Source organism: Lissotriton helveticus, chromosome 6, assembly GCF_964261635.1.
Source record: "Lissotriton helveticus chromosome 6, aLisHel1.1, whole genome shotgun sequence".
Taxonomy (NCBI): Eukaryota; Metazoa; Chordata; class Amphibia; order Caudata; family Salamandridae; genus Lissotriton; species Lissotriton helveticus.
The window spans coordinates 331,795,712-331,821,174 of NC_136067.1; the positions used below are offsets into that span (position 1 = coordinate 331,795,712).

A 25,463-nucleotide genomic window follows, 5' to 3' on the forward strand; every position below is an offset into this window, starting at 1 on the left:
AACTTCCTCATCTCTCCAGGCACTCTCTGGGGCTGGGGGTCTTCAACAAACAGGAGCAGGCCTTCCAGGAGCAACACGGCAGGCCTCTGCAGAGGAAACAGCTCCCCTGTGGTTATATGGCCCAGGACAAAGCACACAAAGCAATGCACTTATGCTCTTTACCGCCTCGTGGCCAGTGTGATATGCAGGGCGCGCGTGTTAAAGATTAGCGCTGCAGCCGCAATTAAACACCTCTTTATTTTATAGCCGGCGCGTGACGAAACACGCCGGCGCTAGACGGAGTCCTCCGAGCGTGGGTAGACTGCACCGCTACCCGGCCGGAGGACACTACACTGCCCAGGCTTAGAGCAGCAATGAGCATGAGGCCACCATTTCAGCATGAGGTTACCATTTCTCAGGTGGGGTACGGGTTCTCAGCTGCACCTGTTTGCTTGTGCCTGTTGCAGGTTTGTGAAGCAGTAGCACAAATGTCAAGCATTTAACAAAAACAAAATAAACTCCACCAATACTATTTTTACAGTAGAACGCTAACACGTCATTATGTTTGGACAGGATTACCATGTTAGGTGAGGAGAATAACCCCTCCAGAAGCACCAATAGGAGTGCAACAAGCACTTTTTTTGACGAAAACACATTACTTGTTACCAATCAAATGCTGTACTCGGGGTAGGCAACATGTAGGCGAAGCCAGCACATCCTGTTCAATAGATAGTGCTTCTTTAAGTCATTTTTGCTGATCACATAAGGTTTAGCAATAGCTGCGCTTTTAAGCCCGAACTAAAAAGGGCTTGGTACCCGTGTGGGTGGGGAAGGGAACCCGTAGCACTTAAGGGGCTAATGTATGCCAGGCTCATCAGCTTTGATCTGAGCCCCTAGGTGACAGCAGCCCTTTGAGGGCAGAGCACGCGGCTTCCCGAGACCTGCATCACGCCGCCATTGCAGCGCGCGGTACTGCTTTTGTGTGATCTGACGTGTGTATGTCACTGAAGTCGCAGTCACTGGAGAAGATTGTCTTTTGCAGAGTGCTGTGAGATGCCAACTGCTGAATTACAAGTGCTGCTTACCCAGTGGCAGAGTGCACCTTGTCGTCTCAAAGGCATAGCAGGGGCCTTTGAACGAGACGGGAAGCAGCTGTCGTCAGGAGCTTGCACTGTAATTTTGATAACAGCTCTTTTGACGTTCTTCTTGCTGAGCGAGGGAAAGCAGGGCGGCTTTCGCTGTAACGGAGTAAATATTGTTCTTCACAGGCCTCCACCGACGCATTCCTCCTGTCATAATGAATTCTGTTTTCAGGAACATCTGTTAACTGAACGTTTTACCCATAATGACATCTTGTTAAGATGCTCTCTGTTCCTTTGGCATGAATGCACATTGATTGTTCTCGCTTCTAATTCGGTTTATGTGCTCACAACTTCCTCCTTTTAGAGCTTTTTCAGAAATGTGCAAGAAAGGTGAGGAGATTTTCCCTTCTCAGCCTGATTGCCCTCTCGTTTCTTACAGTCTGACTTTAGGTTTGTTTGAGGCTTGTCATATCTTCAACTATCCTTCTTGAACATATTTTTCCTCCTGTCCTGATCAGGGCACAAGTCCCATAAAAAGAAGTGGGGGGACTAACCAGGTTAGGTAGTATGCAAGTGAAATCATGACGCGTGCCATCACAGCGCATGATGCCACAACGCGTGACACTGCACGTGATATCACAGGAAGTGACCTCACTAGAAGTGACATCGGATAGTTAAACATCATACAATTCTTTATCAGGTATATTATGAGTACATTTGAGCACATTATGAGATTTAACAAATGAGATTTGATGTTGAGAATTGTGCCCAAAAAAATGGTGCATCCAGATGCAAAATCTGAGCCTGAACTAACACATGTATTTTTGAAAAACCCTGCCACTAAGAAATTCGCAACAAGGAGAAGCATGGTAGTAGATATGTTATGCTTATTTGGTTGCAAAGTCTACATTTTAAAATATTTGATTATGTTAAGGCATCTGCTGTGAAGATGCCTAGTAAATCTCAGGCAATAGTAATAATGGTGAGATTACTCTGGTGGGTAATGCACTTGCTGGAGAGATCTGTGTTTTGTGAAGTCCCAGATTTGAATCAAAGTAGTAGAGAAGGTAAATGTGTCTCCTGCAAAGCACATCATCTAACACGCAGATGACAGATTTGTATGTTATGTAGGTAGTAAAGTGTATTACTGCTTTTAACACAGAGATCCTTTTGTTATCAGCAGTTCATAAATCGTAATGCTTCTAAAAGACCACTGTGAGGTATGAAGGACCTATGACTCCTACACCTTGTAACCTTCACTGTCCCACCATGTAACTAATCTTGTACATTGATTTACACATCTACATGATTTATTGTCAATGTTGAATGTGCATGTTACGTAAAGAGCTCTGACACCCTGCACTGGGTTGCATAGCGCTATTAAAGAAATAAAATAGTGCAATTGAAATTATTATTTATGTAAATACTGGGACAGACCAACACACCTGACATTCTTACAGTGCATGCATCTCTTATGTACAGGGACTGAACAAAGGCAAAAACATGCCTCTCTTAAATACTTGTGAAGAGATAACAAGATGTGTGCCTTTGTTTCCACTCTGTGGCATCTACATTTAAGTGTGAGGTTCCAAGCCGCCTCCAGTCACGATATTCAAATAAAAGAAGACCTGATGGCCCCTTAATTTCGGCCCAGCTGGTGGTGAAAAAAGCTCCCTCGCTCCCTGCACGTTGCTGCTGGGAATCAAAAGTAGACAACGTGAAGGCTCTGCTGAACGTGTCCCGATGTCTGAAAATTACACCGGGACAAGTTCAGCATATTTCTGTGGGGCCCAACTTCTTGGCAGGGGATACAGCATCCGCCCTGTGAAAAGAGTGGGTGGATGCCATGTACATGCGTGTACCCCGACTGGTGCCCTGGTCCTGATTCAGTACTCGTCGCTTTGTGGTTCGTTCTCCAGTCTCAATTAAACGCAGAAGCACCTGAACTGCTGCCTTCACCCAGTCCCTCTGATGTGTGAACTGTCAGTTCACGGTACGAGCAGGAGGTGGCGTGCTTTGCCAAAGCCCTGTGGTTTGGACCTGCACCATGGTACCCGCCTGCTCAGTTTTCCTGCTGTCTCATGCATGGGAGGGGCAGGATGTGGGGCGCATTGGGCCTGGCACCCATTGTGTGTGCATTTTTTAGTTCTCTCTAAACTGTCAAAAGGTTGTTTAAAGAATGGGGTTGTGCTATAACGGACCATTTCTGGCCCCTTTGAATTCCAAAGGCGGCCCTTGTAGGACATTGCTGACTCCGGAATATTCGTTGATGTATATTTAAGAAGCCCTGTATATATTGCATTGTCTCATTTCGTTTTTGGTTCGTTTATAGGTCGAGGACCTAAAGGCTGCGCTTGCGCAGTCTGGGGAGGAGATTTAATGATTCTTAGTACGGCTTTAGAACCCGCCTCCCTGGCCCGTCTCTCCCCCATTGGCTGGCTTCCTAAACGGAGGCCAGCCATTGGAGGAGAGATGCATCACTCCAATTTAGCCCCGTCTTTTTCGGATTTGGGGGCGTAAGTTTTGCTGTTCTTTAGACAGTGACATTGCCTGTCACTCAGAACCTCAAAACCACGCCCCCATTCCGAAAAAGACGGAAGCTAGCAGCCGCCATTTTTTTTGGTCCCTAAGATGAGCTGCAGGACTCCCTTCATCCTCGCCTGTGCTGCCGGGCTCTATTCCGCATTGTACCAATATCTTATTCACTGTCGGCGGGCGAGTGGGAAGCCAGCTAGGCAGGATCCCCTCAGGAGACAGCCCTAGCCCCCCCCCCCCCCCGCCACCTTGCCTGCAGGGCCCCGGGAGGTATCCAGAGTCCCCATAGGATCAGGGCAGCGAGATCAGCGCAGCGGCGATGTCCGCCCGTAAGCCTCCGACAGTTTGCTAAGCCGCCTCACCTCTCGACACCGAAAGGGCCGTCAGCATCAGGTCTGCAGTGATGGAGCTCGGGGGCTCAATCAGGCACCGTAGCTCTCGAGAGCTGGGGGTGGGCGGGAAACGGACATACCCCCCTTTTATCGACTCTTAGAAGAGGCCTCCGTCATTCGTCCTCGTGTCTGCTTCGCTGTCAGGGCCCCTCATCCTCCCAGAAAATAAAAAAAATAAAAACTGAGTTTGGGGAAAATGTGTGCTATGAACGATTCACAAGCGCGCAGTGATGTCGAGGCTGGAGAGGGGCGAAGAGATCCGTGGGTCCAGGAGAGCTGCTGGGGCTGTGGAGAGAACATAGGGCCAAGAAGACATGCTGGGGTGTGGGGCAAATAAGGGGCTGAGGAGAAAAGGGAGGGTAAGGAGGAGGCAGTTGCATTCGGGGTGATGGTGAGTCTGTGGAGAGATGCTGAGGATGTGAGTGATGGTGGGACTGTGGAGAGATGCTGAGGATGTGAGTGATGGTGGGACTGTGGAGAGATGCTGAGGATGTGAGTGATGGTGGGACTGTGGAGAGATGCTGAGGATGTGAGTGATGGTGGGACTGTGGAGAGATGCTGAGGATGTGAGGGATGGTGGGTCTGTGGAGAGATGCTGGGGCTGTGAAGAGATGCTGGGGCTGTGAAGAGATGCTGGGGCTGTGAAGAGATGCTGGAGCTGTGAAGAGATGCTGGGGCTGTGAAGAGATGCTGGGGCTGTGAAGAGATGCTGGGGCTGTGAAGAGATGCTGGGGCTGTGAAGAGATAATGGGGCTGTGAAGAGATAATGGGGCTGTGAAGAGATAATGGGGCTGTGAAGAGATGCTGGGGCTGCGAAGGGATGCTGGGGCTGCGAAGGGATGCTGGGGCTGTGAAGGGATACTGGGGCTGTGAAGGGATACTGGGGCTGTGAAGGGATACTGGGGCTGTGAAGGGATGCTGGGGCTGTGAAGGGATGCAGCCCGTCCAGCCCCACCGCCCTCTGGGCTGCAGCCAGGCTCTACACCTGGGACATGGTGGTTTTCATGGGGAGAAACCTGTCGTCGCTCCTGAGTGTAGGCAGCTGCCCTGTCTCTGTGGCCCAGGGACCGGGCCGAGGGGAGCCCAGATCCCGGTCTTATTGTGATGTGCTGTTTGCATTTCCTTATCAATAAAGTTTTACATAGCGCCTCCGTGGCTTCGAAGCTCTGGGGAGGGTGGAATGGAAGGACGGTGTTAAACACAGAATGAGTAGAGTCGGAGAGATCGGGGGTGATCTAAACTTATGGGCGAGGAGGGCAAATGCATTTATGCGCTGCGAGTCTTCAGTGAGTGGGTGAGAGAGGCAGTGGGATGGGGTATACAGAGGTGATGAGTGGGAGAGGTAAATGTGGGAGGGCGCAGGACATGGGGACTTGGGGTTTCGGACCACAGCTGGTGTCTGTGTGAAGGTGGTGAGTGAGAGGACTCCTCACGGGGGGGCAGTATAGCGAGGGACCCGGGAGACGTTTGGTTTGGAAGTCGCTGTGCAGAGCGCAGGAGATGGACACAGCACCTCTTAGCTCCATCTCATTAACGCTTCTGTTAATGCGGTTACTTGCAGGGTCGGGGCCCAGGACTGCAGCGAGGCGGAGGAGGGGAGAGCTGGAGCTGCCGGGAACCTCTGGGCTTGCGTGGGGGCAGAGGTCGTGGGGGAGGGGGGCTCCGCAGGATACCGACACTGTCCACTCACACCAGGGCCCAGAAGGCCCCGATCTCCAAGATAGCGACCACGACCCGGCAGGGCAGCGCGCTCATCCGCTGGGTCCGATCTCGTCACCCCCCGCCGGTTCCGGGGGTCAGCATGGCTCAGCTCCGCCACCCAGGTACTTCTGCCATATGGGGAGCCGAGTCGTGGGCCCCCCGCTGCTATCGAGCTGCTTAAGATCGCTAAAGATGCTGGCTGCGGCCCAGGGCTCCCACAACGTGCGTCCTACTGCATTGTCAGTCAGGCCACGCCTCAAAATACTTTTTAAAATTGTGCCTAAGTGTATTATTCTCTTTAATTTTCAACTGTTTTATAGGCTTTGAGCAAAGCCCTTTTGGCGCTTCGTGCAGAAATGACTGCTCACGCTGAACAACCTATCTCACTCTCTCACTTTCACTACCTCACTCTCTCTCCATCACTACCTACCTCACTCACTCTCTCTAACTACCTCACTCTTTCACTCTCACTACCTCACTCTCTCAACATCACTACTCCACTAAATCTATCTCACTAACTCACAACTCACTCTATCAAAGCCTCAATACCTCACTCACTCACTACCTCAATCTCTATCTCAGAACCTCACAACTTCACTCTCTCTCTCTAACTCAATACCTCACTCTCTCTATATCTCACTACCTCACACTCTCTTTCTATCTCACTAATTCACTTTCAATATCTCTTTCACTACCTCACTCTCTCTCCAGCTCACTACCTCACAACCTCACTCTCTATTTCTATTTCACTACCTCTAACAACACTATCCCTCACAAACTCACTCTTGGACTACCTCACTCTCTCTGTCTCTCACTACCCCACTCTCTATCTACCTCTCTCTCTCTCTCACTACCTCACTCTCTCTACCTCACTACTCCACTCTATCAATCTCACTACCTCACTATCTCACAACTTCTCTCTCTCAAAACGTAACTACTTCACTCTCTCACTACCCCACTCTATATCTCACTACCTCACTCACTCTCTATCTCACTACCTCACTCTCTCTCTATCTCACTACCTCACTCTCTCTCTTTCTATCTCACTAACTCACTTTCACTCTCTCACTACCTAACATCACTCTCTGTTTCTATCCCACTACCTCAAAACATCCCTCTCCCTCACTAACTCACTCTTTCACTACCTCACTCTCTCACTACCTCACTCACTATCTACCTCACTCTCTCTCTCACTACCTCACTCTATCTCTATTTCACTACCTCACTCTCTCTCTCTGTCACTACCTCACTCTATCTCTATTTCACTACCTCACTCTCTCTCTGCTAATGCAATAGGTCTCGCATATGCAAGCAAATAAGCTATTGCCAATACAAATGACAATGCAATTTATTTAGGGATACAGAAAAAAAAAATGAGCAATGCCAATAGCTCTACCTATAATATTGCCGAGACCATTGCATTGTAAATGCTTGTTTCACATGGGACATGCAGCACTTTCAAATTTTCAATACAGATATTAATTGTAAAAAATGGGACTCCTTATTATTTTGTTTGTTTTATACTTTTGACATCCTATTCTTTGCTTTGAATTTGCTACATGCAGTTCCGTGTCATTTATCCGCATTGTCTTTGTAATACATCACTCCTTCCCAGAGACGCAGCCTGTAGTGCTTGTTGCACTAGTCTTCTGATCAACAAATGCAGTATGTGTGGTTCTTCTTCTACCACAGTGTCAAAACGCAAACTATTTTCTTGACAAGGCAATGTTGGGTGTCTGTCATTCAGTAGGAATGTAGTCTGAAAACAACAACAGCGGTTTTTGTTCTTACGGATATGTTGTCATCGGAACGACAACTGCTCAAGTCAGTCATGTGCTGTCCGCTCCCTCAGAAGCTCTGTATGGTCTTCTCAGTGTGGATCAAGCCGAAACTATATACTGGGCTCAAAAGTGTGCCTGTAATTCTCCGTGGACCTTTCTAGGCTTGCCAAACACTGACCAAAATCCCTACTTCAATACCTGACCAGCGTATTTTAGTAAATCATCAACAGACACCTTACTGAATAGCTCAGTGACCACCACCACCTCCTCAACACCATTCAGTTTAGTTTCATACCCAACCACAACGCAGAAACTGCCTTCATCGCCACCACGGATGACATCTGCATGACTTTGGACAGAGGAGACATCGCAGCTCTCATCTTCCTGGACCACTCTGCAGCACTTCACACGGTTTCCCACCCCATACTCATTCAATGTCTGTACGACATCGAAATCCTAGGGTACGTACTCACTCTTCCTGACTTGAAGGACCCAGTCAGTCTTGGTACTATTCACCTTGGATGCCCGCCACCTCATCTGCGGAGTTATGCAAGGATCTTCCATGAGCCTGACCCACTTCAATGCTTACATAATCTCTCTTGCCAGCATTACCTACTGGCATCTCTTGACATCAGCGCCCTCTCTTATGTTGACAACACACAACTGATACCCTCCCTCATAGACAAGCCACCCAGTATGTGGATCAAGTTCAATGCCTGCATGACTAAAATTACCAATTGGATGAAGAACAACTACCTAAAGCTGAACACTGACAAGACCGAAATCATGATCTTCGGGAAGAATACTTAAGTTTGGAACTCCACCTGCTGACCAACAGAGCCGACAGCCACCCCCATCTCCCAAGCCACGGACCTCCAGATCCTTATTGACGGCAAACTAGACATGACTGCCCAAGTCAACACTGTTGCTGTCTCATGCTTCTATACCCTTAAAGATGCTGAGGAAGCTTTTCAAATGGCTCCCAATCAGCCCCTGGAAAACTGTCATGCATCCCCTGGTCACAAGCAGTCTAGAGTACGGGAACACCCTCTATTCCGGGATCAAATAAAAACTCACCAGAAGGTGGCAGACCATTCAGAACTCAATACCAGAACCACTCTCAACCTCACTAGCTGCACTCCCATCACACCTCACCTGAAGAAGGTCCAATAGCTCCCTATACACTAACAACCACAATACAAACTACTCACCAACACTATCAAAGCACTACATAAGACAGTCTTATCATATCTCAACAATGTCATCTGCTTTCTCAAAACTTCCACACACTTACCCTCGTCCGGACTCCTACTTGCACATGTCCCATGCATATGGAAATGTAGAACCTGTGGTCGAGCCTTCTCCTGCATTGTTCCTAAAGCGTGGAACAACCTGCCACTACAAATAACAGCCTCCCCCTCACTTCTCGATTCCTGCAAGAAGCTGATGAACTGGCTTTTTGAGAGGTCCCAGTAGCCCCTGGGTTCACACCTGCTCAGCGCCAGGATCAGTGTGCTCTACAACTCTGCATGACATGTATTTTAAGATTTCAAGGTCTTTGAAGCATTATTTACTTTTAATGTCTTATGTTCCTCATCTGATGTGAAGATTATCTGAAAGATAAATGAACTGTCCAAGATGTAGCTCTTTGTGGATGATGCATGCCCTTTCCATGTGTACTCTGGCTTCAAAGGTGAGACATTGGAGGTCTGCGAGAGCCGCAGTGATGTGATCTCATTTGTTAGCAATTTTGCACAGTCAGGATGTGGCATGGAGGATGGTTTTTAGAGGAGCATTCTGTTGCCAATATCAAGTGTGAGGGTAACAAAGGTTATAAGAATTAGCAGGACCGACACACGGGACGTGAGATTTTAAATTGTTGCGCGTATATGAGGGTTTGAGGAGGCAAAAATTGTAGAAGAAATTCAGGCCCTCATTATAAGTGCAGTTGATTTTCCAAAGGAAGTGAGGAAGTTTACACTCAAAATTACTGATACTGAGGGGAATGGTCATTCCAGGGATGCAGAATTACGGGGTCTTTAGGGTAGGACCCTTAGAAATTGGGAATAACCGAGGGAAATGTATGCTACCACACCAAGTTCAACTAATTAATCACCATTTTATCACTATATCCTGCCTAGAGTTGTATGCTGCTTTTTGTATCTGACATGTCTGGGAGGGGGAAGAGATTTTTTTAGGTTTTGCCTACGCAATGCGTACGAAGTACGCATGCGCTAGCAAAATCTAATGATATCCTCTATGTGGGGTCGGGTATCTGCCCCCTCCTCCCATTGGCTAGCTCCATAAATGGAGGCTAGCCATTGGTAGAGGGCTCTGTCTGTCAATCCCAGACCAGATTCGGGGGCGTTCCCGAGAATTTTTCCCTTTTGGCTACGTCACGCGACGTCAGCCAAAAGCCGGGAACGCCCCCGAATCTGGTCCGTCATTGCCGGCACCTGCATCAGCCTTCCTGCTCGGGACGATTGCACAAAAGTCGCTCGATAGCCCCTCCCTCCCGCTCTGTGGCAGCCCGTTTCCCTCCCTCTCCTCAGGCCGGCCAGCCGAAAGAAGCAGGGCCGCGCTGGGATTGGCCCAGCCGGCCGAGCCTCCGCCGCGTCATCACTAGAGCTGCTTCCTCTGCTCTGACGCGGACACGGGCAGTCAGGTAAGTTTTCCTATTTAAAAAAAATTACTTTTTAACCCCCGCGCGAGTCCCCCCCCTCCCCCTCCCCCAAGTCCCGGCTTTCCAACTCGGCCTCCTTGTGCTTGGAGCCGTGCCGTGGCCGCCCTGACCCGTGTGCCGCCGCTGATCGCAGCAGCCGCCACACCGTGTCCTCAGGGGCCGCCCCGCACCCTGCCTCCACCCATCTCCGAGGAGAAGTGCACCGCCCGCCTTGCAGCCCCCCACGAGCTCCCGGGACCCGAGTGAGCAGATTAAAAGGTGCGTACCCTTGAGCACCGCCTCCCCTTCTTGCCTGCTCCCCGGTATCCGGCCCGTGTCACAACGCCGGCAAAGTGTATTTACTCACCCCGCACCAGAGGGAATCCCCGAGGCTGCGCCACACAGAGGAGCTACCCTGTTCAAAGGAGTACGGGCCGCTCTAAAGTGCACTTCCCGCATCGCCCCTGACAGCTCGCAGAGCCCCCCCCCCTCCCCCTCCCCCCCCCTAGGCCCCGCTCCAGCGCCGCACGCCGCCACGAGCCGGACCCACCTCAGGCGCCCTGCCGAGACTCGACCCAGTCCACAGCTGTTCCCCGCATTGTCCACGGCAATATCCGAAAAGAGCGAATCCGCACCTGCAGGAGAGCCAAACAAAATCTCAGTTCACCATCGCCGGTGCCCCCGGGGCGAAGTCAGCCTCGCTGTCTCGTGCAGACGCCAGAGTATGGAGCCATTCTAACAAGGAATATGCATAGACATGTTTGTGTTTTTTTGTATTAGAACTACTGTGGGTGGTGCGGATGCGTTCTGCAATGGTTTACAGTAGTAATTACATAAGGATGATATTGTGTTCACACCAAGCACACACATATAGTACAAACTAACTATCGTTTCTAGGCGCTAGCGGAAGGTGCTAATATTACCTCACAATGGTTCTTGCTGTGTTGTCTGCAGATAAAAGGAAGCAGGAGCTGGGGCCTTCCAGGCCAAAAGCGGGTCTCTGCAGCAGGCGCTCGTGCACTGAGCTACCTTAGCTAATGGTGCATGCGAATGTTTAAAATAATGAATGGTGCCCAATTCTTGTGTGGGACAGGATCACTCAATACTCTGAAGAGGTGTATTTTGTTGATTTGGGTTTGAGCTGTTTTTATAGCGCATACCGCAAACTGGGCTGTCTCTTTGTGCTTGTATGATTGGACGTATTGCAGCACTCGAACCCGTGTGCCACGAAATACACGTAAAGCTCGACAGAAGGCGCGAGGCAGTATCAGTAAGTGGTAGGAACCCGCGCATATCTCAGGAGCGGGTCCTGCACCCACTGAGCTACCATTATGCATGACATCAGTTTCCACAAGTTTTGATCGCTACTGAGCAGGACGAGGCAGGTCAGCTGTTTCTGAACCATGACACCACGACTCCACCCTGAAGACTTCCTAAGTTTCGTGGTTGCCACGGTTCCACGTTTCCACCCCGCACTATCGCCATGTGCACAGCCGGGTCCGCGGCTTCCTTCCGGCTCTCTCCTCGAGGGCCGCAGTGACCGGGAATGAATGGGGCAGGCCTCGCTACACTGTTGTGTGCGCCCCTTTACTGCACGGTGACTGCATCCCAGAACAATGCCCAGCCGGCCCGCACCTGCAAAGGGGGCCTGATGGCATTTTACCCCATGCCAGCTTGCAGTAGGGCCCAGCACCCGTTCGATGCCCATGGCTACAGAGCGGAAAGCACGCTGCCAAGATGCTAGCCAGCTTTACTTCACTTCAAATGAAGACGGCCCATGTTTCTTTCTTCTTTCTCCTAGTTTTCGAAGATAACTGTGCCAAGTTTGCCTGTGTTTCAAACCAAGTAATTTGAACTACTTGCAGAGAATCCATTCAGTGTTTTTTTTGTATTTAAGCTTTGCGGGTGGGTGGGTTGTTGGGTCGTGCAAGCAGTGCAGCTTTTGTTGATTGCTTCATTTTAGACCCAGACAAATAGTGTGGCTACGCTTTTTTTCAAGCTGATTTAGAGGGAAGCGGAAAGGGGGCGAGGCATGGGGAGGGAATGCCACCGTGCACCACACAGATGCATTTAATTTTTTTCATAGTGCCACTCATGCCAGTGTGGGGTGTAGGAGCACTTCACATCACGCACACTGCGCAGAGACAGTCGATCGTGGGTGTGTGGATCGGTGTATAGGAGATGTTGCGTAGGACAGAGGACTGCAAGGTGTGGTTGCCAGGTGTCATCCAAACTGGTAGACAGTATAGTTTAAGAGTGCTTGGTCTGGAGAAGTACAAACTCAGAATTGTAAACATAATACCATGGTTGGGGTTCTCTATAATAATCATACTTGATTTATATCCAAATGGACCCTTTTTCTAGGATAGTGAAAGACTGGGGAAACAATCCAAACACTCTGTTCTGATTTGTTACCTTTGCCTCAAATTGTAAAGCGCTCCGATATCCTTCGGGATCAAGTTTGCGCTATATAAAACTTTATAAATAAACCCCGTATCAAAGGTACTGTTCTGTTGGGCTCAAGAGTGCACGTCACGGACCCGAAGGTCTGCCCCTGGTGTAATTCTTGTTAATGAATGATCGGAGCAGTCTGTTAGTGTGAAATGAGTGTATTTTACCTTCTGTCGCGTCATAACCTGGCATCTAGGGCTGTCGACCCTGCTCACTTTTATGAACACATGAAAGACCTTGTATAGCGCTACATAATCTCAAATGCCAGTAGGCGCTCTACTGCGGTCTTTGCTATTGATGTCCAGCATCGCACATAACTCGAGTCCCCGCAGAAATGCATTGAGCCCACGTAGAGTGAGCAAGAAAATGGAATAACTAATGAGTGCCCTTGGTGACCTGTTAATCAGCCAAACAGCTAGCAGGCTTAGTAAGGGGGTAAAGACTATGCCCAAAGGAGGGTTTAATTTACTGAGGTAAGTACCAGGGAGGGACCTCTGGTGAAGGCACGAGCCGCTTGAAGATGTTAACCCTAGTCTGCAGTCAGCACTGGCAGTGTCCTCCCTGCACTCGCATCTGTTCTTGCACATAGGAAAGCTCACATCGGCCGTTATGCTTGCACGTGCCCTGCCCAAGTGAAAACTGTTGCCCTTGGCCTGCCCCACGACGTTTGATAAAATGCTGTTGCGGAGGGGTTCAAGCTTGCCGGGTCCACGAAGGCTGCCTCGGCGTTCGCTCTCTCTGTGTAGTGTAAACAGAGCTGGGCCCTCGTTTGCATGTTATATGCGTATACTGCGACGAGGCGATAGCAGACTACCCACACAGATGTATAATTAATCATTACAGTCAGTCCACAACCATACAGCATATGGAGCCATTATGTGGATTGGCAACCGGATACCCCCTACAACACAATCCACGTGCAATTGACAATCATTCATGTTTGCATAACCACAAAACACGTTTGAGCTTTGTGGTTCCCTCACTCAGACACAAAACGCATACACAAAGACTGTGAAGCGCTCCCCAAACCGTGTTTCTCTGCTTCAGTACTAGTGCTGATTGAATGGGCGGCATTTCATGGGAAAGAAAACGTGCATGTTGACTCAAAGAAACTAATTTGAGTTTGCCGGCCTTCTGGTCAAACATAACTATTTATTTTTTAGACAAAGGGCACTCTTCACACTTGACATAGGATTTGTTCCAGTCTTCCTAGGAGGCAGCATGCCCATTCTCCTGAAACGTCACCCACTGTCTTCTCTTTCCATAAAGTGGTTCACAAACAGGGAATTGCTGTGTGAGCTGACTGACAGAGCCAGCCAGATTCTGACTCATGAACCCTCTTATTCAATTAGGTTTTATTTGGTTTTTTTTTCAAATGAAACCGACTAAATTGGATTAAATGCCGTCTTTTATGGAAAATGTAGTGTAATATCAAACACGCCATCATTTGACAAGCGTGCGCAAAGCTGTTTGGGAACCATCTCTGAGGCATATATTTTCCTTTTTTTTTAAGGATGGAAAATGTTGTCAAATGATGTAAAAGTTACTAGTAATCAGTAGAAAACATTTCATGTGGGTCTTTCGTTTTAACTGTACCTACAGTCACTGTCGCCAATTCTAAAATGACAGCTGGACAATATAGATCTCAGTTTTTAAGAAATATAGTACTTAGGTCATTAATTTGTCTCATTTTGTGCTGCTTCACCCTCATCAAATACCCCCCAACCTGCTTCTCATTTGCTCCCCTAGCTGTGTAGTATTTGTATTTCTTTTGGGAGGGCTTGGCAGCATCCGTTTGTGCTGGCAGGTCAGCAGTATTTAAACCACTTTTCTGCATAAGCACACATGTATGATGGAGTATACATCATCATGCTTGCGCACGTCTGTTGAATGACATAACAGACAGGAGTGGCTACCTTGGGGCCTTTCTCTCTATTTTTTTTAATTATTGGTTAAAAGCAGTGGCAAAGCCAATAGGTTAGCAAGATCAAATTAATCGGCTTTGCCAATGTTTGTTAGTTTTTGCTAATAACCCAAATACCCTTTGATCAGTCTGCACCAATGTTCCAGGTCTTATACTATCTGTTTCATTCTGAATTTGCCTCAAAGTGTTCTTACTGTACTGTGTGTGTGCACCTTCACAATGGCCTATATAGATGGCGACGTAGGTTAGAAAATGACAGGCAATATTGTGATATCAGAAGTGAGGTGATGTGATTGTGGCTGTAGGTGGCCGGGAGGCTGCATTCCGCACTGCTTGTACTAACGCTAGGATGGCTTTTATTGCATACACCAGAAGAGCACTGTGCATTATAAGTGTCAGCCTCACGCAGCAGAGGAGGAGAATCTCGCAGCTTGACATCCTTGTGCCTGACCCCCATTCCATCCCACTTTGCCAGCTTTTGACACTTGCGTTGGGTTCTGTCAGTCGCCCTAGTAACAACAACCCATCGATTAGATGAGTATGTTATCGCCTCCTAGTGAAGTCTGCAGAGCAGGGAGCGCTATATATAGCCACACGTTTTGTAGTGCTGTCACGATGCTGTGTGGCCTTTGCATTGCACACTTCAGGCACTTCCAAAGCCCTCTTTCTCACACTCCATCGGGTATGCCAGAAATAAGTGCGGTGTAGGGCTGACGATGAGGCCCATATGCTTTCTTCTGTAGTCAATTTTGAAACATTGCCTGGGATGGTAGTCTGCTGTCCCTTGCAGGCCAACATCTGTGTGACTGCAGCCAATAACAGTCGGGAGCAAATTGTGACCTGCCTAACATATATTTATGAGGAAGGTTGTTCTTAGGTGATTCTTTTTCTGTGAACGGATTTTTTATCTCCGTGGTCGGTTTGCAAAATTAAGGATTGGTCTCAGAAAGTGTGGTGGTAAATTCTGACAACTTTTTTTTTTACCAGTATTCTTTGAACATCTGACCATTGATGTCTTCAGTAAAATGGTGTATCTGTATTATGCAACATCCCATGTGAGGCTCGTTTATATTGGACCTCCTTATTCTAAAGGGCATCTTATTTTTATCAAAGACCATTTCACTATATCATCAACCCCCCCTGGTGAGTTCTTCATTGGCTGTCTACCAAGTTATGCACCTAAGCTGCAGATGTGGGACCAAATGAGGGAGGGCCTTTAATGACTGTTAATGCTGAAAGCAGAAATGCTATCAAGCTACCAGAAAATTTCTCCCTCTAAGTGTAAATTGTTCTAAATTATATTGACAAAATAATTAAACAAATACTGGAATATTTGAGCAGAAGGTCTGTAGCAGCCATTATTAGCCCTCGGAAAATCCACTGTCTTCAGTTGTGCTCCTAACCTTCCAAGGGTGTAATACGTGGACTGTTATGATAGCATGTGGCCCGATACTTTGGTTGAGGATTTTTTTTATAATCTTCTACTCTCATGGGAGCTCAGTTGTACCTGGTGCATGACATGGTTTTGTGTTTTTTTTATGGCGTAGGGGAATTCTGCAGGACTGATATTCTACAACGCTGTTTTTAGGTCTTGCCTGGCGAAAGCTGCGCTCTGCGCAGCTTTTTCGCGCAGGCGAAAACCTAATGAGTATAGTATGGGGCTTGGAATCCGCCCCAGTCTTCCATTGGCTAGCTCCATAAATGGAGGCTAGCCATTGGAAGACACGTTTGTCCGTCAAAGCAGGACCAAATTCGCTATTCACCGATCATGGTCAGCATTTAATGCCATGATCTAAGAAAGCAGCTCTCATCATTTTGTAAAGGATGTTTTTTTTATTTGATTAAAGTGAGGATTTAAACTTTACAAGAAGAGGTGTCGACTACTGCGCTACATGTATCAATCGACCTCAGCTATTCCTGCTCCCATACCCGCCCCCCTTGGTAATCACGAGGCCCCTCTCAATGGGAATAAAGAATTGGTGCACTCCTTCACACTGTGTATCTCTCTCCGTTTTAGAAGCTGTCCCCCTGGCACCATTTACGCGCCGATGCCCCCTACCTTGCCACCTCCCGCATTTTTAGGAGACGTTGCCTCATCCCGATGCTCTCCTTTCCTCCCCTGGATTACTGACCCACCACAATCAATGACCCTTCGAGCTTCCCTACAGGGATCGCTTTCTTTTCCTCTCGGGAATATCTGTTGCTCCTGTCCACTTTGAATCCGTCCCTCCTTTGCAAAATATAAGTGGCAAGATACACGCAAAGGACATGGGACATGTGGATTAATGAGTGATCACATGACCTGCCACAGAATGTGTTGCTGTAGAATATGCAATTCGCTGATTTCCATGCTTTAACAGCTGTTTTTTGCTTTGCATGTTTATGGCCCGGAGTTGTGCTGTCCTGGAGCTATGTTTTCTCATAGAACTGGAGTCCTCTGCTCAGTATTGCCAAACACTGGGTTGTCCCAGACTAGCCTCTTAGCAGCTATGGAACGTCCAGCTCCAGTGCTGAACGTTCCATTGCGCAGGTGAGGTTCGAACGTCCAACTGCCGACGGCAGCACTCCTGAGGTAGTGGTGCCGTCGGCCGTTGGAATAGGCGCAGCACCTAAGAGGCTAAAATATGTTCATGGTTAGGAGTGGAGTTTAGGCTTGTCCACGGTCTAGAAACAGTGTGTCTTGTGTGCACATGGCTATAATAGTGTTGACAGATTTTGAGCCAGTGATGTGCTGCTGGTGCATGGTGTGTGGTAAGTCTTTTCTCTGCTAGGTGGGATCCTTCTCTGTCTTGCTTTTCTCCTTACTATCTCAGAGTTGCCCCCCTTGCTCAAGTGTTTTTCGCGAGCTGGCATGTTTGCGCTGTCCTGAGTTTTTTCAGCAGCGGGTTAGCCGGTGTTTTTTCTCTCCTAAGGAAAACGATCCACCAACCAGTTTTGGTGTTATCGTGGGTCGTATGTGTGGTTGTTGTCAGTGTAAGTGATGATTCATCCAGGGATGTGCCATTGTTTGCATTAGTGCTTGGGTTTTCGATCCAGGGTTAAGTCACAGGCTATTGTTTTTGGTGCTAGTCAATCTTCTAGGCACTTTGTTGGTTGTTCAGTCTCTCCCAATTCTCGGGAACGCCCCTGAATCTGGTCCGGCATTGCTGGCATCTGCCTTCCTGCTCTGGATGCGCTGCTATTGGCGGAATTTTGATCCTGCCGTGACTTATTCAGGTAATTTACGAGCACATTTTTCTGTTTTATACGCACATACAAAGCAGTAAGAATACGTATCACTTTACATTTTTATTGTGTTGCATATACATTTGGCCAATTTACCATGTTTTTTTTTAAATGCCTTTGAGTTCTTTTTTGTACATCGTCAATAGGTATATTTACGATATAAATGTTTGCGCATGTCAACTTTATTCCTGGACTTTGCAAATTCTAACAAATGCTTACATTTTAAGGCCTTTCTGTTATTTATTGTAATTCGTCAATATGTACATTTTGGATGCCCTGTTTCTGTGCAATGCCAGATTTCATTTATCGTGCTGAAATCGTGGGACTGAGAGTCAGCTGAGCACAAGCATGTGTTCGTGTGAACTCTAGATTTAGTGAGAGCATGAAGGACCGTTAGGATAAGGTCAGATCCGACGACTTTCACTGCAAAGTTATACATCGGCAAACTGTGCATTTAAGATGTAAATGTTTGCGCATGTAAGCTTTGTTAAGGCCTTTGTTATTTATTGTAATTTGTCAATATGTACATTTAGGATGCCCTGTTTCTGTGCGATGCCAGATTTTATTTATCGTGCTGAAATCGTGGGGCTGAGAGTCAGCTGAGCACAAGCATGTGTTCGTGTAAACTCTAGATTTAGTGAGAGCATGAAGGACCGTTACGATAAGGGGGCTCTCAGTGTGTGGGGGGGGGCTCTCAGTGTGTGGGGGGGGCTCTCAGTGTGTGGAGAAGGCTCGCAGTGTGTGGAGGGAGCTCGCAGTGTGTGTGGGGGGCTCGCAGTGTGTGGGGGGGCCTCGCAGTGTGGGGGGCTCGCAGTGTGTGGGGGGGCTCTGTGTGGGTGTGTGTTGGGGGACCTCTCTGTAGGTGTTTGTGGGTGTCATTTGCGAAAGATAAAGCTAGTGGCATTGCAAATGACAATGCCATTTATTTATGTTAAAACAAAAAACATAAATAAAAATAATGTCAAGAGCATTGCCAATAGCTCAAACTTTAACAAAGGCAAAACCATTGCATTGTAAATGCTTGTTTAAATAGGCCCTCAGTGTCTATCTTTGGAAAGGATGACTCTTTTGAAAGGATAATCTTAACTGGGAGTCTTTTTCTATCTCCAGTGATCTTCACAGTGTATTAATTGTAATTGTAGCTCAGCTTATTATTATCGATTTTTGAGGCAGATTGGCATGTCGAGAATCCTGTGACCTCATCCTGGGAATTCCATTGGCCAAGTACAACACCAGCATCAAACTTGGCGCTGCAGGCTGGCCTGTCTCTGTTTACAAAACCACTTTCAACGTCAGAGATGGTGCCTTCTTTTGCATCAACAGAGGCACTGCAAAACTCACCTGAACCCCTAATGCCAGCATTAATCTAGTATTCCAGGTGAGAGGCTCTCCACCTTCTGGAGAAAGGACAGTGCACCTCTAACCACATTATGGGCAGCTAATTCGGGTGTCTAGTCCTAGGATGGTGGTGACGATACCTCTGGGCTACCTTCAGATGTGTTAGCTCTCTAAGAGGCCAGTGGGCTGGAAATGTCAATAGACATTGATATTGACCCCTTTCCAAAACTGTTTCCTCCGGGAATGCAAGCTTTTCATTCATTTATTAGGAAGGTAGCTGAGGTCCTCCTCCTAGCACGGCCTGCAGTGGAGCAAAGAGCAAATATCCTTAAAGATGTACTACGGGCGGCACAGTTAGTTTTAGAACCTTTGCTTCCTTCCAACAAGGCTCTCACTGACTCTTTGAAAGAGCCCTGGGCAAAACCATTGTTGTGCTCAAGGGTTAACCGGGCAATGCTCTTCGGTACAGAGCAGCAACAGAGGCTCCGGCCTTCTTAAGCATTCACCCTTCAACAGAAAGCTTGGTAGTGTGCAGCTTCTCCACATACTGATTTAACCCTAGATCTTTCCCTACACATCCTCCTAATTGGGAGTCCAAGCGCCTGGAAGCCGTACGAAAAATTATTTTCGGCTGGCAGCATAGTCCTTTGCTCCTTTAAACCGGCCTGTCTCTTGGGTAGACATGCCAATGCTCACTGGGACATGGAGGCCATGGTGATTCTGAATCTCCCAGGCGATTTGTAGGATCACTTCTTAGAAGCAGTAAGAAATGGACAGGATACCTCTAGCTACTCAGTGCAGGCTGGCCTAGACACTGCAGACAGGATCTCCCTAGCTGTCTTTCCCGTACCAGTTAGGTTACATACATACATCTGTAGCAGGAGGAAGAGATCCTTCTGCAGAAAGAGTCAGTTGGACTGGTGACAGAGCAAAAACTGGGACATAGGTGTTACTCTCGGTACTTCCTAGTTCCCAAGAAGGACTGCGATCTTTGACTGATCTTTGATATCAGGGTCCTTAATTGGTTCCTCAGGAAGGGCAATCTAAGGATGCTGTCTATGACTTAAGTTTTATCCGTGCTGCAGCTGGATGGTGTCTCTCACTTGCAGGACATGTACTTTCACATTCTGATCCTACAGTCCCACAGGAATTACTTGCAGTTTATGGTGGACACTGCTGATTATCAATTTGCAGTGCTTGTCCTGTATCTGGGCAACTGACAGATCAAAGTCATGTAGCTTGAGCTCATATTTTATCATTTGCAGTCAACTTCTTCCCTGTTGTTCAACTTGGGGTTTTCAGTCACCTCAAAACTCACTTGGAGCCCCCTCAAAGTCTCCTGTTCATCCAAGTGGTACTGGATACCACATCACTCCGAGCTTTCCCTCCTCTGTAGTGGTTATTTAATATTCTGGATGTGATCCAATGTTTTGGATAGGAGCTTGAGTACCAGTCCTAAAGGTCCTACATTTACTCGGTCTGCTGGCTTCCGGCATTCTCCTGGGCGCTCAATAATGCTGTGCAGTGGTTCACAGGCAGAAGTTTCAACATCTAGGGGATGTGGAAGAATCCATAGTGACATCCAGGGAAGCTACAGCAAAGCTGAGCTGGTGGGAAGGGAAGGCGATCCTCTTGCAAGAAAGACCTTTTTGCTCCCCTTCAGCAGTGGCTATGGTTCTAATATCCACTTCTACCTTAGGGTGGGGAGTACAATTGGAGGACTTGGTGATCAAAGGCCTTTTATCTCCTGAAGAGCAGAGATTCCACATCAACCTACTGGAACTTAGGGCAATAAGGTTGGTGCTCAAGTCAAATAGTCAGTAGGTCTGGATCATGACTAACAATATGACCGCAATGTCAGACCTGAGCAGACAGGGAGGAGTCTGGTCCTGGACTCTCTTTTGAGAAACTCTGAGTCTTTGGGTCTGAGCACACCAGCATAGCCTGTGGCCACCCATCTGGCTGTTTCCAGGAACAGCTGGGCCGACCGTTTGTCAGCATCATCTTGACTACTACGAGTGGTGTCCATCTTTGGGTGGTACAAAACTTTTTGCCCTTTGGGAACCCCTCACATGGACCTCTTTGCCCCTCAAAACAATCCTCCCTCTCTATGACAGAGACCAGTTTCTGTCGTAGGGGGTGTGTTCCAGTTGGTATGGAAGATTCCACTCTACTAAGCATTTGCCCCATATCCTTTTTTTTATATATATATAGAACGTTTTATTAGGATTTACAAACTAAAATACAAGAACCAGAAACAATGGTTTATAAGCAAGTAGTCCAAGCCATGTACTCCCATGCACATACATCTCTCGTACTGGAACTCACAACCATGTCACATAGCGTTTGCACCCTGTCCCGCCATATCCTTGATTTCAGGTTCCTAGGAAGATTCACCATGACTGAGACAAGTAATTCTAATTGCCCTAGAATTATGGGTATGGCATACAGAACTTTGGCAACTTGTTGATTGCAGCCTCTCTTCGTTTTCCACTCAGAGTGGACATCTTGTTCCAATTGCAGGGCAAAGGGACACGTCCTGCACCCCTATGTTCACGGCCTATACACCTTCATGTGTGGAGCTTGAGCCAGAAAATCTCATTAGTTTTTTTCATACCACCAGAAGTGGTGACTCTGGTCCTTTCAGTGTGTCCTTCTTCAGAATCTGTTTAATCAGAAAGATGCAATAAGCTTGTTGTTAGAAATGAAGGTCTCCAGTTGGCAGAGGTAGGTATCTTTGAATAAATAAAGACCCTTGCTTCTAGTCAGGGTAAGGGGGAAACATGCTGTAGATAACACCTGCTCACCCCCTTGGTAGCTTGGCACGAGCAGACAGGCTTATACCCAAGGCAATGTGTGAAGTATTTGCACCAACACCCACAGTAACACAGTGAAACACCACAAATGGACACCACACAGGTTGTTATCTTTATCTAATTTTAGAAAAGACCAAAACAAAAAAAACAATTCCACATACAAAATTAGCTCTTCTTTGCAATGTTCTCTGATAGTGTTCTTTTCATAAACAAACGTGTAGTTCCTTTGTCCCTTGATGAAAATCTGAGGGTATCAAAAACAGTCTCGGACTAGCAAAATAAGATACTTGCAGAGACTACCTCTCTTTGGAAAGCACTGACAATACTGCTGCTCCTGTCCCTGTTACCCTCTGTACAGTTTCCTCATCCTCAACGGACTTGCTCCCTCGGGGCTGCTCACTCCTGCAGCGAGGGTTGTTAAACACATAATATGCCCCCAAAAGATGCGGAGTCGCATGGTAAGGCTGACTCCGTCGTCAGCCACTTGGGTAGGAATGCTCCCGGCTGCCCTCTAAGTATTAATGAGGGAAAGCAGGCCTCCGATATTACCAAAACTCCCTGCGGCCCCCGCAACCCACCCCAGGCAGCGAAACACGCAGTGGCCTTATGCCCACGCGTTACCTGGGTGTTGCTCCTTCTCTCCGGCACCTCCTGACTCGATGGGGCAGGATCCCGGTCCAAGGGGAGCGCTCCACTTGCTCTTCCGCTCTCGTGGGCCGGCTGGGCGGGGTGCGACGAGCACCAGCTTTCCCTGGTGGAAGACATGGCATTTGCAGTTCGGGCTGGACTGTTCCCATGAGGCTCAGGGCCAAGACTGATTTGCATATGGCCATGTCTGAACTGGGGTGGCTTGGTGAGCAAAATAACGATGGATTAAACCCAGATCTGTGACAGGGGGTGAATGTTTTGACATTGTGCAACATTCCGTCCATCATCTTGTGTGTTTTGCTGTTCACCCTATGTGGGAAGGGTATGCCCAGACGTGGGTCCCGTGCTCACTACGCCACTGGAGGCAAGGTATCCTGGCTGAAGATGGCTGATAGCCAGAAACCGGTCCTAAGATGCTTGATTCCGGTCCAGGGAAGACATGGCTTGGCAGTTCGGGCTGGACTGTTCCCATGAGGCACAGGGCCAAGACTGATTTGCATATGTCTGAACTGAGGTGGCTTGGTGAGCAAAATAACGATGGATTAAACCCAAATCTGTGACTGGGGGTGAATGTTTTGCCATTGTGCAACATTCCGTCCATCATCTTGTGTGAATTGATAAAACACGACCCAGCTGTTATTTTCATGTTTGAATGTAACTGATGCATGACACTGCTCGAATGATGACCACTGTTGTAGTGCTATTAAATGGCTGCAAAGTTTATTGTACACCTCATTAATCATATTTGATGGTGTATTACCTGTGACTGTAAATATATCACTGTTCAATGAAAAAAAATGTTTTAAACCATGCAGATTTATTTTAGCTTTATTGGCTGTGGATGTGTTTTTATGTTATGATATTGAATTTTCGAAGTGCAATGTTAATTTAAAGTCCACATTTGTAAAGCGCACAATCACCCGTAAGGGTCTCTAGGCGCTGGGGGGCCGTCGGGAAGATTAAGCGAGCTATTGCCCAGAGTCACATGGTGCTGGGCTAACCTGCCGCCGGAGCCGGGGATCGAACCGTGGTCCCCAGATTCCAGCGTCAGTCGCCCTGGCCGCGGCGCCACACCTCTCCCTCTTTGAGGTGTGGCAATTTGAATAGTGAGTCATCATGGAAGTGTGCAGTATATGAAGTAGTCAGTGAAGGTATCATTTTGTCCACGTTGGCAGAGGACGATATAAAAGTAGATGGATTGCTTTGATTTCGTTTGATGCTTGGTGAGAGAATTTCGAAGCAACCAAGTGGGAGTGAGAGTCCACTATATTCCACTTGTTTTTTGTTTGTAACGACCAAGCCTCTATTTTTGGGAAGTCTGCCTTGGTGAGGGAGGGTATAACCACCTGGGCACAGATCATGATCGGGTGCAAAGTGTGACATTTATTTTCATCCCTGCTGCGCTTGAGGAATAACAGCCTTATGGTGATACTGACTTTTTCTGTTAAAATATTACGTGGTCGGTGCTTACTGTGACTTAATATTCATGTCGAACATCTGTGCGCCCATGTCTTATGGATGACGCAGAAAATATAAAACTGTCTCATCCCAGCAGTTTATGGAAGAGTGCAGGCGGCGCGGTTGTAAAGAGCAGCTGAGCCATGGCAGTGACTATACACGTTTGAGTACTGCACCTCATCTTTTGCTCGTTTGCATTATTTTTTTATTGCACACTGAGCCGTTTCCCGGTTTGCCTATTAGGTGCACACCTGTAAATGTATCTTAAAGTTACTGCGTCAGTGCCTGTCGTCTCCTCAACCGCCCACCCTGGTTCTATCATGGTGTCCGTTGGTGACGCACTTAGCCTCCTAGTGTACCGATGCTGTTTTGTTCGAAAAGCCACTGCTCAGATCATTAAATAGTTACCTAAAGGCGTAAATACTGAAGTACCCGGTGTCTGAATATTTCAAGACCGTTCATTTGAGCAGAAGGTGCCGCTGATAATAAAACGCGGCTAAGTCGAAAGAGCTTCCCTACCTGCCACCTGCTCCCAGTGAAAGGAGCCTCGGCGAGGCCTCCTTCCTGCTGATTGCAGATGGCTGTCAGGCGACGCCATCTGCGGCACGCGCCCCCCCCCCCCCCCCCTCCCCGCACCTATAGGCGCGCAAGGAGCCATTGACTCGTCGACGGGCACGGCTCCCCGCAGCCGCGCGAGCCATCCCTCACCCTCGCTGGAGTGGTAATTACGCGCTGTGCTTTTCTATGATTGCTCAGCACATTCCATTCCGGGCCTTAATTAAATATTAAAATCTCATCAGCGTCCTCTGTGGCGCGGTGGAGGTTTTTACCGTGCCTGTGATGTCATTCTGATGATTTAGTTCCTCACCCCGTAGGCTTGCACCAATGAGCCTTAAAGATTATCTTTTTTATGGGCCGGCTAATGACCCCATCCGTCAGCGCTCTGCGTGTCGCTGCTGTCCGGTAGAGCTCTTGCTGCACGACATTATTCTAGCGAGGTTTAATGGCCTTGAAAGCAAAGCTCTAAACTTGGCTACTGTCATCCAGGTTATTGTACCGCATCACCTCGCGCAACAGATGTCTTTCCGAACTTAAATACAATGCATTTTATTTTGACATGTTTGTTTTATATCCTAATGCTTGATTTTTTCTCCTAAATCTAGTCCTGCAAAATGCTCGCTCCCACCCGGACTTGTCCGCCTTGTCAGTAAGCAGATCAACTGGCACCTGGTTCTTGCAAGGTAATTATGTAAAAGCATATTCTGCTGAGTGTGTGCACTGTTAAGAAATGGTATTTCACTCGTAATTATTGTGGCTGTTTTTGTGCGTGCCAGCTCCTTTAGATTTTCATAGCTTGAATGTGTAGAAGTAATTCCGGGGTGTGGTTGGTGGCAGCCATTCATTGCCTACCCTGCCCCCTATGTGTTGAACTTTACCACTGTAAGTGCTAGTGATTGACAAGACCTGCCTG

The 25,463-nt window shown here is 47.8% G+C and overlaps 1 protein-coding gene across 3 annotated transcripts in view; it reads left to right on the top strand.

Moving 5' to 3' along the window:
- Window positions 1-25,463, top strand: part of NBAS (NBAS subunit of NRZ tethering complex) — a 2,361,081-nt gene that overhangs the window by 110,331 nt on the left and 2,225,287 nt on the right. For all 3 annotated transcript variants that reach the window (XM_078647778.1, XM_078647779.1, XM_078647780.1), the window contains exon 4: window positions 25,156-25,233. In XM_078647778.1, coding sequence (XP_078503904.1) covers window positions 25,156-25,233 — 78 coding nt within the window. The remainder of the gene's footprint in view (window positions 1-25,155; window positions 25,234-25,463) is intronic.